This window comes from Oryza glaberrima, chromosome 5 (assembly GCF_000147395.1).
Source record: "Oryza glaberrima chromosome 5, OglaRS2, whole genome shotgun sequence".
NCBI classification, from domain to species: Eukaryota; Viridiplantae; Streptophyta; class Magnoliopsida; order Poales; family Poaceae; genus Oryza; species Oryza glaberrima.
In genome coordinates, this window is record NC_068330.1 from 14450539 (window position 1) to 14463224 (window position 12686).

General features: G+C 44.1%; 2 protein-coding genes across 3 annotated transcripts; both read right to left on the reverse strand.

Annotated features, from left to right (window-relative positions):
• Positions 1 to 1965: 1965 nt before the first annotated feature.
• LOC127773909 (protein DEHYDRATION-INDUCED 19 homolog 2) lies at positions 1966 to 7061 on the reverse strand. Of its 2 annotated transcripts, none has more exons than XM_052300143.1 (5): positions 6814 to 7061; positions 6522 to 6685; positions 3476 to 3555; positions 2998 to 3337; positions 1966 to 2505 (listed from the first exon to the last, which is right to left on the reverse strand). In XM_052300143.1, exons 1-5 carry the CDS (start codon positions 6896 to 6898, stop codon positions 2500 to 2502), a joined length of 675 nt encoding a protein of 224 aa, XP_052156103.1. In that variant the 5' UTR covers positions 6899 to 7061; the 3' UTR covers positions 1966 to 2499. The 2 variants fall into 2 exon arrangements, with proteins under 2 accessions (XP_052156103.1, XP_052156102.1); XM_052300142.1 differs by having other exon boundaries at positions 3071 to 3337; positions 6814 to 7060.
• A 4502-nt stretch (positions 7062 to 11563) lies between these two features.
• LOC127774792 (uncharacterized) lies at positions 11564 to 12447 on the reverse strand. The gene has a single exon (XM_052301084.1). The coding sequence runs from the start codon at positions 12300 to 12302 to the stop codon at positions 11784 to 11786; it is 519 nt and encodes a 172-aa protein (XP_052157044.1). The 5' UTR covers positions 12303 to 12447; the 3' UTR covers positions 11564 to 11783.
• Between the last annotated feature and the right edge of the window lie 239 nt (positions 12448 to 12686).

The following is a 12686-nucleotide window of genomic DNA, read 5'->3' on the forward strand; positions in this document are numbered from 1 at the left end:
GACGGTGGATAGCAGCGGGAACCAATGCGTAATTAACAAAACTGCGGGGGCTTTTTTGCAAAAGCGACATCTGACGTGGCTCCCCTACCTCTCCAGCAATCCCACGGTGTTTAAGTAGGCAACATATCCTATGCACACAGGCCCTCACGTATACACACGTGCACACCAACTAAAAAATGTCACCAAAAAATCTAGAAAAAATCATACACATACTTTCAATTGTATTACACCTAGGGTTAAAGTCTTAACGTCAAATTCATTATATTTTAGCCGTAACAAAAAAAACAAAAAATCTGACAGTTTTAAGGTTGCAATTTTGTCAGAATTTTATCTTTTTTGTTATTCTCTATGTAGAATGAATTTGAAGATGCGACTTTGCACGTAGATGTAATACTATTGAAAGTATATGTATGAATTTTCCTAGAATTTTTTGTGATAATTTTTAGTTGGTGTACACGGTGTGTACATATGAGGGCCTGTGTGCATAGGATACGCTCCCGTTTAAGTAAACCAATATTTGTGATATTAGTTAAGTGGATAACCATTAGCTTATAAAGATATAGAATCAAATAAGTTAGTTTATCTATTTATGATATATTCTTAAAATACAATCAGGCTCCGTTTAGTCTCCAAAAATTTTTCTCAAAAACATCACATCGAATCTTTGGACAAATGCATGAAGCATTAAATATAAATAAAAAACTAATTGCATAGTTAGGGAGGAAATCGCGAGACGAATCTTTTGAGTCTAATTAGACCATGATTAGCCATAAGTGCTACAGTAACCCACATGTGCTAATGACGGATTAATTAGGCTCAAAAGATTCGTCTCGCGGTTTCCAGGCGAGTTATGAAATTAGTTTTTTCATTCGTGTCCGAAAAGCCCTTCCGACATCCGGTCAAACATCCGATGTAACACCCAAAAATTTTCTTTTCGCGAACTAAACAGACCCTTACTATTTAACAAAGGAAATAAACTCCTAGTGAAACCATACAACAACAAAAGATGTGATTGATATGAAACTGAGGCATTACCATGACGATTATATTCTAGGGCCTCTATTGACGTGCATACCGCTTGATAGACCGGTTATCCTCTTTAACTGCCATAATGAAAACACAAAGTTGAGAGGTTTATTGTTGAGCCATAGATTTTGATGTGAGCTTCATCCGACTTAGCGAATAATTTCTATAGAATTTACTGTTAAATATGAGAAACACTAACTTCAATCATGTTAACCCAAACGACAAACCCTCTACTTTAATCGTAAAAGAAGTAGGATAGTGACAATTGAGCTACTGTTTATGAGTGTGTATCCTCTACCATAATATCAACTACCATTACGGTTACTAGTATATGGGTCTCACCCTTCTATTACCCCACACATAAGGGCATCCACAATGTGCCATAAGAATGAGCCATAAGACCTTATGACTAGTCATATACATTATGTGCTTTAGTCATAAGACATAAATGCTAAAAATAACCATAAGTTTATGGCTCAACCTTAAGAAATAAAATAATGAGATAAAACACAGATACACATTAAAGAGGATGAGAATAGATTATGGTATGGTGGGACCTACCTTGAAGTAGAATTTGTTTACATAAATGTGGGACCCATCTTAACATATATTCTTGCCTTAAACATTGTGGACATAGGGTATGGAGACATACCTTATTTCCACCATTATGGTCCATCTTGATAACGGTAGTAACATTATGGAAGAGGTTATGGAAGAGGATATGAACCCATTACTTACTAGTCCTAACCAATTCATACCAGAGGGGATTGAGGAAGAGATGGCATGTGCACTCTTCAGGAGAGGTAGCAGTGAAGCTGGAGGCAAAGAAATCGTCTAGCCTTCCAGCCGTAACAGTTGTGTGCATTCGCTAGCTTTTTTTTCTCTAGCTCTCTTGGCATGTAGTACTAGATCAATTGGCCACACTGGCTATTCAATAAATACAAAACAAAGCAGTATCACATACCATTGGGATTACAATACAGTTGTACAACACTTCCTATTATTACATTACATTGATCAAATAAAATAGAGAGAACCTAATACATTGCGAGTAGCTCTCCTCTCTTCATATATGCACAAAGCCACTCAAGGAACACAATGTCCTCATTTATTCGACGTGGAAGGTTGGGACACAAACACCTTTCTCCTCTACTCAGCTGGTTCCTGTTGCCCTCTCGGTAAATGCAGGAAGGCAGACATACATTGTACGTACGTGCATACATAAACATGATGGGTGGCCCCCAGTTGGCCTTGAAGGCTGGAAGCAGCATTAGCGACGGCATGAACATTGCTGCATTGCATAGATTGTTCTCCTGTATTTTCTGTTCCTTGACCATGCCATGCCGTCGCTATATTAAGGTTGATAACCTCCCTTACAAGTTATCATCCTCAAATATCGTCGAGAGCACAAGCCCACGGACAAATTTACTCCTTTGAGCCCTCTCCTTCTGATCCTTCTCCGACAGAGATGGTTCAGCTCTGAAAAATTATCACAGATATTTAATCAACATTTGACAGTGAATAATCATCTATGGCTATCTAATAGGACATTAAGCTGCAGCAAAAAAAAAAAATCATTTCTGAAGGTTCAACTAAAATTCTCATGGCACATCTAAGAATTTGTGTTCTCCTTAAACCATGTGAGGTGCTAAGTGACAATGCAATCAACCAATTGTCAGCAATGGAATTTGTTCTTTTGATGGTTCAGAGATCTCAATAAAAAGCATGGACACAATGGGAACTCACTCAGCCGTGCAGATTGTGCAGGATGTTATATTAAATATCTTAAAGCGCCTAGTTAGCTTTATATTCATTAGTTTCTGACAATTTTCTAGAAGCATGGTTTCTTGAGCAACAAAAACAATAGTACTAGCCCAGTAACGTAACACGACAGCAGCATAATTAAGTATGCACAAGGGCAACAATATAAAATAAAAACTGAATAAAACATCAAAACTATCATCCACTGACCAGATACAGTGGTATTGTGGCAAAGAGGGAGCGGAGTGAGGCGGCAGAAAGAGCAAAGCTTGAGGTGACATACCTCTCTGCAGTCTTGTCATCTGGGAATTTATTTAGCAAAAAGTTATTGTCAGATGAGTCGGAATGTAAATCTTTTGATGGTTCAGCCACAGGCAAACTACAAATTAAAGATGACAAAAATGGATCTGGTGCAGCAGCAGGAGGATTAGATACATAGGATGATCCACCAAGAAAGGACTGCAGACTGCCATCTCTTAAGTCCTTTCTCAACAAAGACAACAAAGAATGGGACCCTGAAGATATTTTTCGGACTCTTCGCCTGCGTTGCATGTATTATTCATTAAGGAAAGCCATGTGCAGTTGTTTTCCCAAGTACCAATAATGCCATGTATCTTCAACTGAATATGATGTAAAAATGTAAAATTGCATATGTTCATTGCCAGCATTATAGAGAAGAAAAAAGGATATCTTAAAGTAACTTCCATGCTGCATTGTCAAGTGACCTATCAAGTCCACTCCAACCCTTGTAGCACAGATGGGACATACCTGAAAGGGCAATTAATCAAGTTCCATAAGTGCTCCCATTAAATCATTTTAATGCTATAATATCTCTTATGCAGGCAAAGTTCAAATAGATAAGACAGTTTCTAACTAGTCCTATGTGATGATAAAAGAAGCAACTAAGTAGGAAATATCATTAAGCAGTAATCATGACTGCTAACGTAAGCAGGCACTAATTCTCTTTCATTCTTTTGGATACCTCTTTCCAGCATTCAGTACATATTCCAGGTAACCCAGCATAACACACCCTATTAAAAATATTCCAGAAGGAATTCACAACTTGAGACTGTTTTCTCCACAGGAAATTTCAAATACAATAGGGTCTTAACGAATTTGATCAATAGGAAACCCTAAGCTAAATGCTTTATGGACATGCTTGGCTTGCTTGAGCATGGGTTGTTTTTTTCCAATCAGTCTTCTGGATAAAGAAAAGAATGGAATAAAATGGAGAAGAAGGATTTGCAGCACCAATGATTGGGACTTGGGAGATTGCCATGAGCACATCATCTTTTCTCCAGTAACAAATAGGCAAGTATTTAAGTACACCAAAGGAACTAGACAATCCTTGTATAACACAAAGTAGAAAATGCTCTCACGTACAGACAGGCCTAAGGAAAGGTATGGATTCATGTCACCACAATAATGTAAGATTTCTATCATGATATAGTTGGTCAAGGTTAGTTTTGCCACAAACACTAGCTATATGTGAATATTGAGACCTAGCATAGTACAACAATACTTAAGCTATGCCAACTAAATAAAGAAAAAGATATGAAATCAAACACTTTCTTATAAATAGAAGGGCTTAACAATGCACATAAGAGGGCCAGGACAATATGGCTGAAGGGGGGGTATTTTCAGATAGAGAGGATACTGTAGACTGGGATAATAGAAAACATTAGGAGAGAAAGACATTACATTCTAAGTTGATCCAAATTACATGCTGCCTTTCCTTATGTAGAATCTAACAATTTAATCTCAAGGTTAACAATAAGATCAACATAACACTCTCTCTATATAATAAACCAATTTATGTTGAAGTATGAGCTACAGTACCGCATGATCCTATTCACTATTATTCACGTGCAATATGTTGTAAGATGTCTCATGTTTGCCCATTGTGGCTAGAACCGCCAACTCAATTGAAGGCATTTCTGCTTTGAATTTGAAAATGATTTGTTAGTTGCCTCCTAATATTGAGATAAATAATTTCTATTAGTAACATATAGCGATCCCTGATTGGATCTAACATAAAGACAAATAATGCCTATTCAAGGGCAATTGCATATGATTATACAAAAAGTTTAATCATTCAGAAGCACACAGTGAATAATTTAGTTTTATTATGTTTCAAAGAGTCTAACAATATACCTAAACAAAGATGGAAGAATCGAAATTCAATTCAATTCAAGACAACTAAAATATACGCATTAAACAGTTATGAATCACACCCATGTCACATCTTTCATGAAAAGGCTAACATTGAAAATTTCAATTCATAAACTGACTTGAATATATCAAGAAAGCTCTCAGGCATGGTTATATAGATGAGGCACAAATAATAGCATCACAAAAAGATAGACCAAAGTACATCACCACCAAATAAAATGTCACAAATCCAACGTTACTAATACATACCCAGAAACTATCCAGCTTGGCAGCTACCCAATATTTACATAGTACCACAAAGATGCCAATATCAACACTAATTATACAGGTATTCTGATACAACAGACAAAAGCTGTTATTTTTATTTACAAAAGATGGTCAGAACTAACAACCAATATCTGAGAAAAACATCTTAGAAAATAGAAATAGATAAAAGAGAATTTCCTAAACCAGCACCAGATAAAACAATACCAGTAACCATCTAAACTTCCTTCCCTCGTATCCAAGCACCATCATAATTTCAAATATTAATCAAAGGGTGTATCTCACAAATCCAAATATAATGTAAACGATCCTACGAAAGCAATAAAACATGAAAATTCCTGCAATTTCAATGAGCTTCACCACCTAAGACAAAACAAAGAAAAGTTATGCCCATTTTTGTGATCGAAGCAAGGGAACTGGTGAACTAGTTCATAAAGGATATTGTAATAAGTTGTACTGAATCCCACTATTAATCATGAACAAGTCCCAATCACAAAACATAAAGTGATCACTAGTTAGTACCACTCTTTTCTTCCATAGACAAATAATAATCCTAACCACCAAGCCAAGAACAATCATCATATTGTTAGATTGAATGAAAATATGTAATATTGTTAGATTGAAATGAAAATATGTAATATTGTCAGTTTGGTATGGATGTTTCACTTTCAAGAGAAACAAGTGCTGATGTGCTTTACAATCTGGAGAGAATAGAGCTGGGATCTTAATAGCTGCAAAATGACCACAGATTTACAAAAAATAAAGAAAGCTGAGAGAACATATTTCATCAGATACAAAGAACAAGAAAGAAAATAAATAAAAACTACAGTAGAGTGTAATAGGCTAATGACTAGCATGAACAACACAAGAAATGTTTTCCGCCAGTCCCAAACTCCCCCCAAAAGACAGAAAAAACTCAAGTCCCCAACTAAACCCCCCAAAATTAAAATCAATCATTCTCCCCGACATGGATAGCCACTACGAATTATTTTTCTCCAATCAAGCAAACGAAGACACCTACCCAAACCCCAAAACAACCAATCCTATAACTCCAACCAAAAAGTCCAAAATTCCAACTCCTAAAACCTGCAAGCTTTCGCTGGTCTTGGTTCGTCACAGTTGAAATCTGTTGATACCTGCGGAGGCATCCTGTTCTAAAAAAAAAAAATTTGCACGCGTGCCTACGAATTGCACATTTCCGAAACCAAGGCCCGGTCCAAGTATCCAACCAATCACAAACACAACAATCTGATACTGACGGTTACAATCGGTGTCAGATGGGAGGATGTGGCATATACCCCGCTCTTGGCCTCGACGGCGTGCTCGTCGTCGACGTGGCAGCAGAAGGCGACGAAGTCGAAGTCCTCGCCGCAGAAGGGGCAGTTGTACGCCTCCCCGCCGCCGCGCGCCTCCACCTCCTCCACGCCCGCCGCGTCCGCGTCGTCGAACCCCATGTACAGATCTGAGCCAACACCCACACACATCCACCACCACCACCCACGCATCAAATCGCAGCCCATGGCAATCCAACAGCTGGGGAGATCGACCGATGGATCGAGAGAAAGCCGACCCGTCGTCGTGTGAGCTTACCGTAGCGCGCCTGCAGGCGCCTGGCGGCGGCGGCGGCGGAGGAGGATGAGGAGGAGGAGCGGCCCCACGCATCACCGGCGTCCATGGCGGCGGCGGGATCGAATCGAAACCCTAGCCTCGCCTCGCTTCCTTCCCCCCTTTTCCCCCTTTCGCGGTGGTGCCGATTTTTCCTTTCTCTCTCTCTCTCTTTTTCTCCGCTGTGCTGTGTGTGTGTCTGTGCGAGCGCGCGCGTGTGGTGGTGGTGGGACGTTGGCTTTGTTACCGCTTCGGTTGGGGTCGGTGCGACGACGAGCGAGCGGTGGGGCCCACGGGTGTTGGTGGACCGGGTGTAGCGTGGACCTTAGGTGGGACCCGGTTGCCAGAGAGAGGTAAGGTAGGATGTTGATGGTGGTGGTGGTTGGTGGGGCCGAGGGGGTTCACCGGTGCGCCGTGTCCATCGACGTGTGGTGAGGTGACTGCGGAGTCGTTGGGTAGCGTTTATTTTCATGGTCAGGCCGGCCGAGGGAAGACGACGACTAGGTGAAGACTTTTGGTCAACTTTACCTGGAAAAACTAGGCCCCGAGCATGGGCCAGATTGGGCCGAATAAATGGGCCCGATTCTTTTGGGCTGGAAATGTCGGACCCTGCCTTGTAAGGAATAAGTATAAATTGCCTCCCTCAACTCTTGCCCCTGATTAAATAACCTCCCTCAATCGCAATACCGGGTATAACGTCTCCTCCATCTTTAAAAACCAGAGCAGATTGAGTCCCTCGGCTGTTTGATAGCGGTTTTATCCTATGTGGCACTTAGGGGACCCGCATGTCAGTGAAAAGAAAAAAAATAACCCCACATGTCCTTCGTGGCACTTATTTGTTTTTTTCTTTTTCCTCGCTTCTCTCTTCCTCCTCTCTCTCTCTCTCCCTCTCCCGTTTGGTCGCTTCTTCCTCGACGGAAGCTAGAAGCTCAGTTGTTCAGCCGCCGCTACCTCGCCGGCCGTCACCATATGCCGTGGGAGTTGGGTGGACGCCACTCCTGTCCCCATCGCATTGCGCGCGCGTGCGGCGTCCATCTACGCCGCTAGCCGGTCGGTCAGCGCCGGGATGGCCGGGTGTGACACCACACCGTCCTGCTTGCATGTAGCCCCACACTATCTTAACTAGCCGACACCAAGCGACAGGAGCCGGGACGCACCGGCGGGGACCTCGTCGCCGAAGAGGCCAATGGTGATTTTCCCTGCTAACATCCTGGAAGGCTTGGCCGTGACTAGCAAGTCGCCGATGCAGGGCGCGGTGGTGAATGTGTGCTGAGGTGTTGAGGATTTGGTGTGACATTGCTAGCGAGACGAGAGGTGAGTGATGAGAGCCTGAAAGACATGCGTTACAGCACTTCTTGCCACCTCTCGCCGGTGTCGGTGCCTTTTCGTAGACTTCTTGTCGCGAGCACTCCTCCACCCCCTTCTTGCTCGAAGCACTCCTAGCGGTGAAGGAGCACGGGACATGTGCCGCCGGGCGGCGGAGGGGCGCGACGCCACCAGATTTGCCTCCCTTGGCCTCGTCACGCACAAATCCAGTGGGCATGGTGCCTTGGGCGGCGTCGATGACCAGGAGGCGCGAGGTCAACGGGCTACAGGAGGCCTTCCGCGTGCTGTCGTCCCTCGCCCCAGGCGCTGTCGTGGGCTCTGTTAGCTTTGGCCCAAGAAAATCACAAACTCACGTAAGCAACAAACTCACGGGAGAACACACACGAGCAGCAAATTGGGTGGACACACACACAACAGATTCCGTCGGCGACGCACGCCTTTGCTGGCTTCTCTGATATTGCTGATCTGCTAAAACTAACTGATGATTACACGGCTTATATAGCCTCCCGTACATGCACATAGCTAACAGCCCGGCCGGGTCGCACGCACGACTACGAGCCACTCACTCATACAACGAACTGCGCATCTTACGCCAAGATTCGCTCCTCCGAGCTGACCGCGAGCCACGCCACAACGTGCTCCACTAATCCTGCATGCTCCTAACTAACTTGCCGCTAATCTTGTTATTCACCTAACCTGTTTAGTTGCTAGTTGTGCTGCAACACACGCAGCTGCCATTCACTAGCACTGACTGATTCTACATGCAAACATGGAACCTACGTGATGCACACATACACATCACTTACAAGATACATGAACATATCACGTTCCTCTCTACATGCAACTAATGCAAAACCCAAAGACATATGCAAGTCATGATTTGTTCCAACAGGCTCGTGGCCTTCGTAGGGAGCCTGGCAACAGGGGTGGCGGCAGCCGAACAACTGAACTGCTGGCTCCAGCCGAGGAAGGAGCGGACGGATGGGCAGACGGGTCGTCGTCGCCTCGTCGGAGATTGAGAGAGGACGGGAGAGAGGGAAAGGGGGAGAGAGATGAGGGAAAAGAAAAATAATTAAGATTAGAATGGCTGACATGTAGGATTATTATTTTTTTTATTTTTTCTGACTGACATGTGGATCCTATAAGTGCCATGTATGATGAAATCGCTATCTAAGCAGCCAAGGGAGCCAATTTGCTCTGGTTTTCAAACATAGAGGAGGCGTTATACCCGGTATTGCGGTTGAGGGGGACGATTCAAGGCAAGAGTTGAGGGAGGCAATATAGACTTATTCCGCCTTGTAAAAGCTTATGGGCCAGATTGGGCTACACGGTGATTTCCCTTTTTTTTTTAACGAACACCCATAGATTTTTCCCATGCATAGTAACAATAAGGCAAAATTTGCTATAGTACATTCTAATGTGGCCTTTGCTACGAGACACGGCCACCCAAAGAACGTGTACATTCTCGTGGACACAGATGAAACTTGGTAATTAGCTATTGAACATCGGACCTATTATTTTATTATATTTAGTGCAAATGAAGAGAGAAACTGTGAAAAGTACAAATGTGCTCCTAGTGACTGTGTCTTCTTCCTGCTCCAGCACAATACTGAGCAGCAAAGGATGGGTTTGGGGGGCCAGCTTTTTGACCAAACGGCGACAGCGGCGGTGGCAACAGAGGAGACAGTGGACGCGGGAGAGGATGTCAACGGCGGAGAGGCCGATGAGCTGGTGGGAGACGTGGTGAGGCCAACGAACAAAAGAAGAAGTCCCATTCACCCCCTTCCTCCGGCGGCTGCAGGCGTTCGTGGAAGAGGAGCACGAAGACAGCTGGGACACACCTTCCCCCATGCGCTTGCAGTTCTTGGCGACGAAGCCAGCAAGCGGGTGCGTGATCCAATGACGCGGAAGAAGATGAGTGGAGGGCGTGGCGATGGAGGAGGTGAGGACGGGTTGTCGGCTCCCTTCGCTCCCTTAACCATCGTCGCTCATTGCCGCAATCCCCTCTGCCCCCATCGCTGCTCATCGGCGATGCCTCGCTCCTGACTGAAGGGGAAGAGGAAGAGGAAGAGGAAGAGGAAGAGGAAGAGAGAGATAAGAGAGAGAAGGCAACAGCATGAGGAAGAAGAGGAAGAGAGAAAGAGAGGATATGTGATATTGACAAGTGGGTTCATGAGAAAACTTGTCTTTAACCAATATTTCTCTCTCAGTTTCCACCGGAAATGATAAAATAATGCGACGTGAGGATAACATTTCTTGAACACTTTCAAAAGTATTGCTCCAAACCTTTCTATAGCAACATTTCTTGATTAGCTTTATTAGGTTTGTAATATATATAATATTTGATTTATTTCTATACACAAGTAGATCATTTATCAACAGTCGTCTATATTTTTTCTAATTTAAATGAGCTAATAGACATTAGCAACCAATGGCTAATAGACTTTGTGACACAAGCAATTTTCCACTTGTTTTAGCATATGTACACATCGTTCCAGTGAGAGAAGTGAGAATGTCATGACGATTATTTAAGAGCAGTGCCCACAGTAAGTGTAACCGGGTGCCACAAATATCATGAACAAATATTGCCTCCGTCCTATAATATAAGAGATTTTAGAGGATGTGACACTTTCTAGAACTATAAATCTGGACAGAGAGCCTATTTAGATTCATAGTCTAGAAAGTGTCGTATCCATTCAAAATCCCTTATATTATGGGACGGAGGGAGTATTATACTTAATCCGTAAAATAAACCTGAGAAGTCCTCGTCAGGCCTTACGTACTTCTACAGTGTAGAGTGTAGAAACGTTGAGTTGACCTGTAATTACAAAGCATCATTAGAGAGGATAAGTGATGAACCTTTTTTTCTAAATTGTAATAGCTGCGAGTACCTGAGTAGTTTGTTTCACTAGCATTATCATCTTCCAGTTTGCAACTCCATCTTTTGCTATTATTGTGATGTGCTCCTCTACCTCTAATAGTCCTCTAGTGTTCATAATGGAGGTGGAGGTGTGACTTGTGAGAGGGAGAAGGGGTTCTATTCAAATAAATAAAATTTGTCACAACCATCAATATCTCTAGATTCCTATAAGCCTCTAATTGTATTTTAAGATCATGTTCACACCCCCCAAAAAAAAAAACAATGTCATGCACATAATTTAGTCGAAATGATTAACGGATGCGGCCGCTAAAACCTCAATTTTCTAAAAAATGGATTACACTATTAGGATTGTAGTGCCGTAGTGCGTGTGCTATGGACATCGCGGATATCTATACTAGGATGTTCTACCGCAAGTATAATTAAAATGATTTCTTCGAAGTCTTTGTATCGATGAGTAAAACATACAAGTAAATTTACACTTTTACTCGTTCTTGAACTCAATTAATCGCTGTCCGTTAAGAAGATTAATTTAACCCAGTATCGCATAATTAGACGTGCGAATAATACACTGCAAAATTGCAGCCCCCAGATTTAAAGAAGATTAATTAACAGACACGATTAGGACAGCAGTACGAAAATTCTGGATCACAAGTCTTGCATGAGAGAAATTAAGAGGGGAAAAAGGGAAGAAAAAAGAAAAAAAAAAGAGCGTGACAAAGCTTCGGATTCGCGCCAAATCCGGCGGCGGTCACGCTCCCGCCACCGTGGGCAGCCGCGCCACGGCGACCACCGCGGCGGCGTCGCCGGCGACGGGGACGACCCCGCCGCCGCCGCCGCCACCGCGCGCGAGGATGGACCGGTAGATCTCCACCAGCGCCTTCTCGTCGTACTCCCTGAGCGGCCGCGGCCGCCCGAAGGGGTCGGCGCCGCCGGCGGGGCCGCCGTACAGAGCGGAGCCGCCGCCGGCGACGGCGGCGGAGGACGCGAGGCGGAGCATGCCCCGCACGTACGCGTCGCGGAGGCGCGCCAGCAGCCGCCGCGGCGAGAGCGCCCGCAGGATCCGCCGCCCGAGCCCGCGGCGGCGCACTCGCCACCCTCGCCGCCACCGCCCCGCTCCTCCTGCCGCGCCGCGGCCGTCGCCGAGCTCCGCGGTGGGGAGGCGCGGGCGGCGGTGCGCGGAGGAGGCGGGGTCGAGCCGGCCGTAGCCCCGGCGCTTCCAGTAGGCCTTGATGCCGCCCTTGTAGGTGGCGCCGTCTCCTCCGGCCATGGCGCGCGCTAAGCTAGCCTGGCTGTGGTTTCTTGGAGAAGAGAAGAGAAGAGGAGGTTGGCGTATAAAAATGGCTGCGAGGAGGACAGCGAGAATTCGGTAGCGGCACTACACTTGTACTAGAGTCAAACGCATGATCTATCTTAAAAACAAAGAGAGAGAGAGAGAGAGGAAGAGAAGCTCGTGATCCCTTTGGTTATGTTTAGCTCTGATTCCCTTTTGTCTTCTAGAAGGCTTGAAGGTCAGCTCCAACGTTTGTTTGTGGTTTACCAGCCAACCCAACCAAAATTTAAATTTCAAAACTTAATTTTAATTTTAGAGTTGATTTAAGGGGTTTTTTTTAATCATATTACGGTTGTGTTCGTTCAGTTGAATTGAGAACTC

Coding starts and splice junctions, on each gene's coding strand:
- LOC127773909 (XM_052300142.1), bottom strand. CDS start 6,898: ATGGACGCCGGTGATGCGTGGGGCCGCTCCTCCTCCTCATCCTCCTCC. Junction 3,556..6,521: donor CCGTCGAGGCCAAGAGCGGG/GTATATGCCACA, acceptor TTGCCCTTTCAG/GTATGTCCCATCTGTGCTAC. Junction 2,506..3,070: donor GATGACAAGACTGCAGAGAG/GTATGTCACCTC, acceptor ATAATTTTTCAG/AGCTGAACCATCTCTGTCGG.
- LOC127774792 (XM_052301084.1), bottom strand. CDS start 12,302: ATGGCCGGAGGAGACGGCGCCACCTACAAGGGCGGCATCAAGGCCTAC.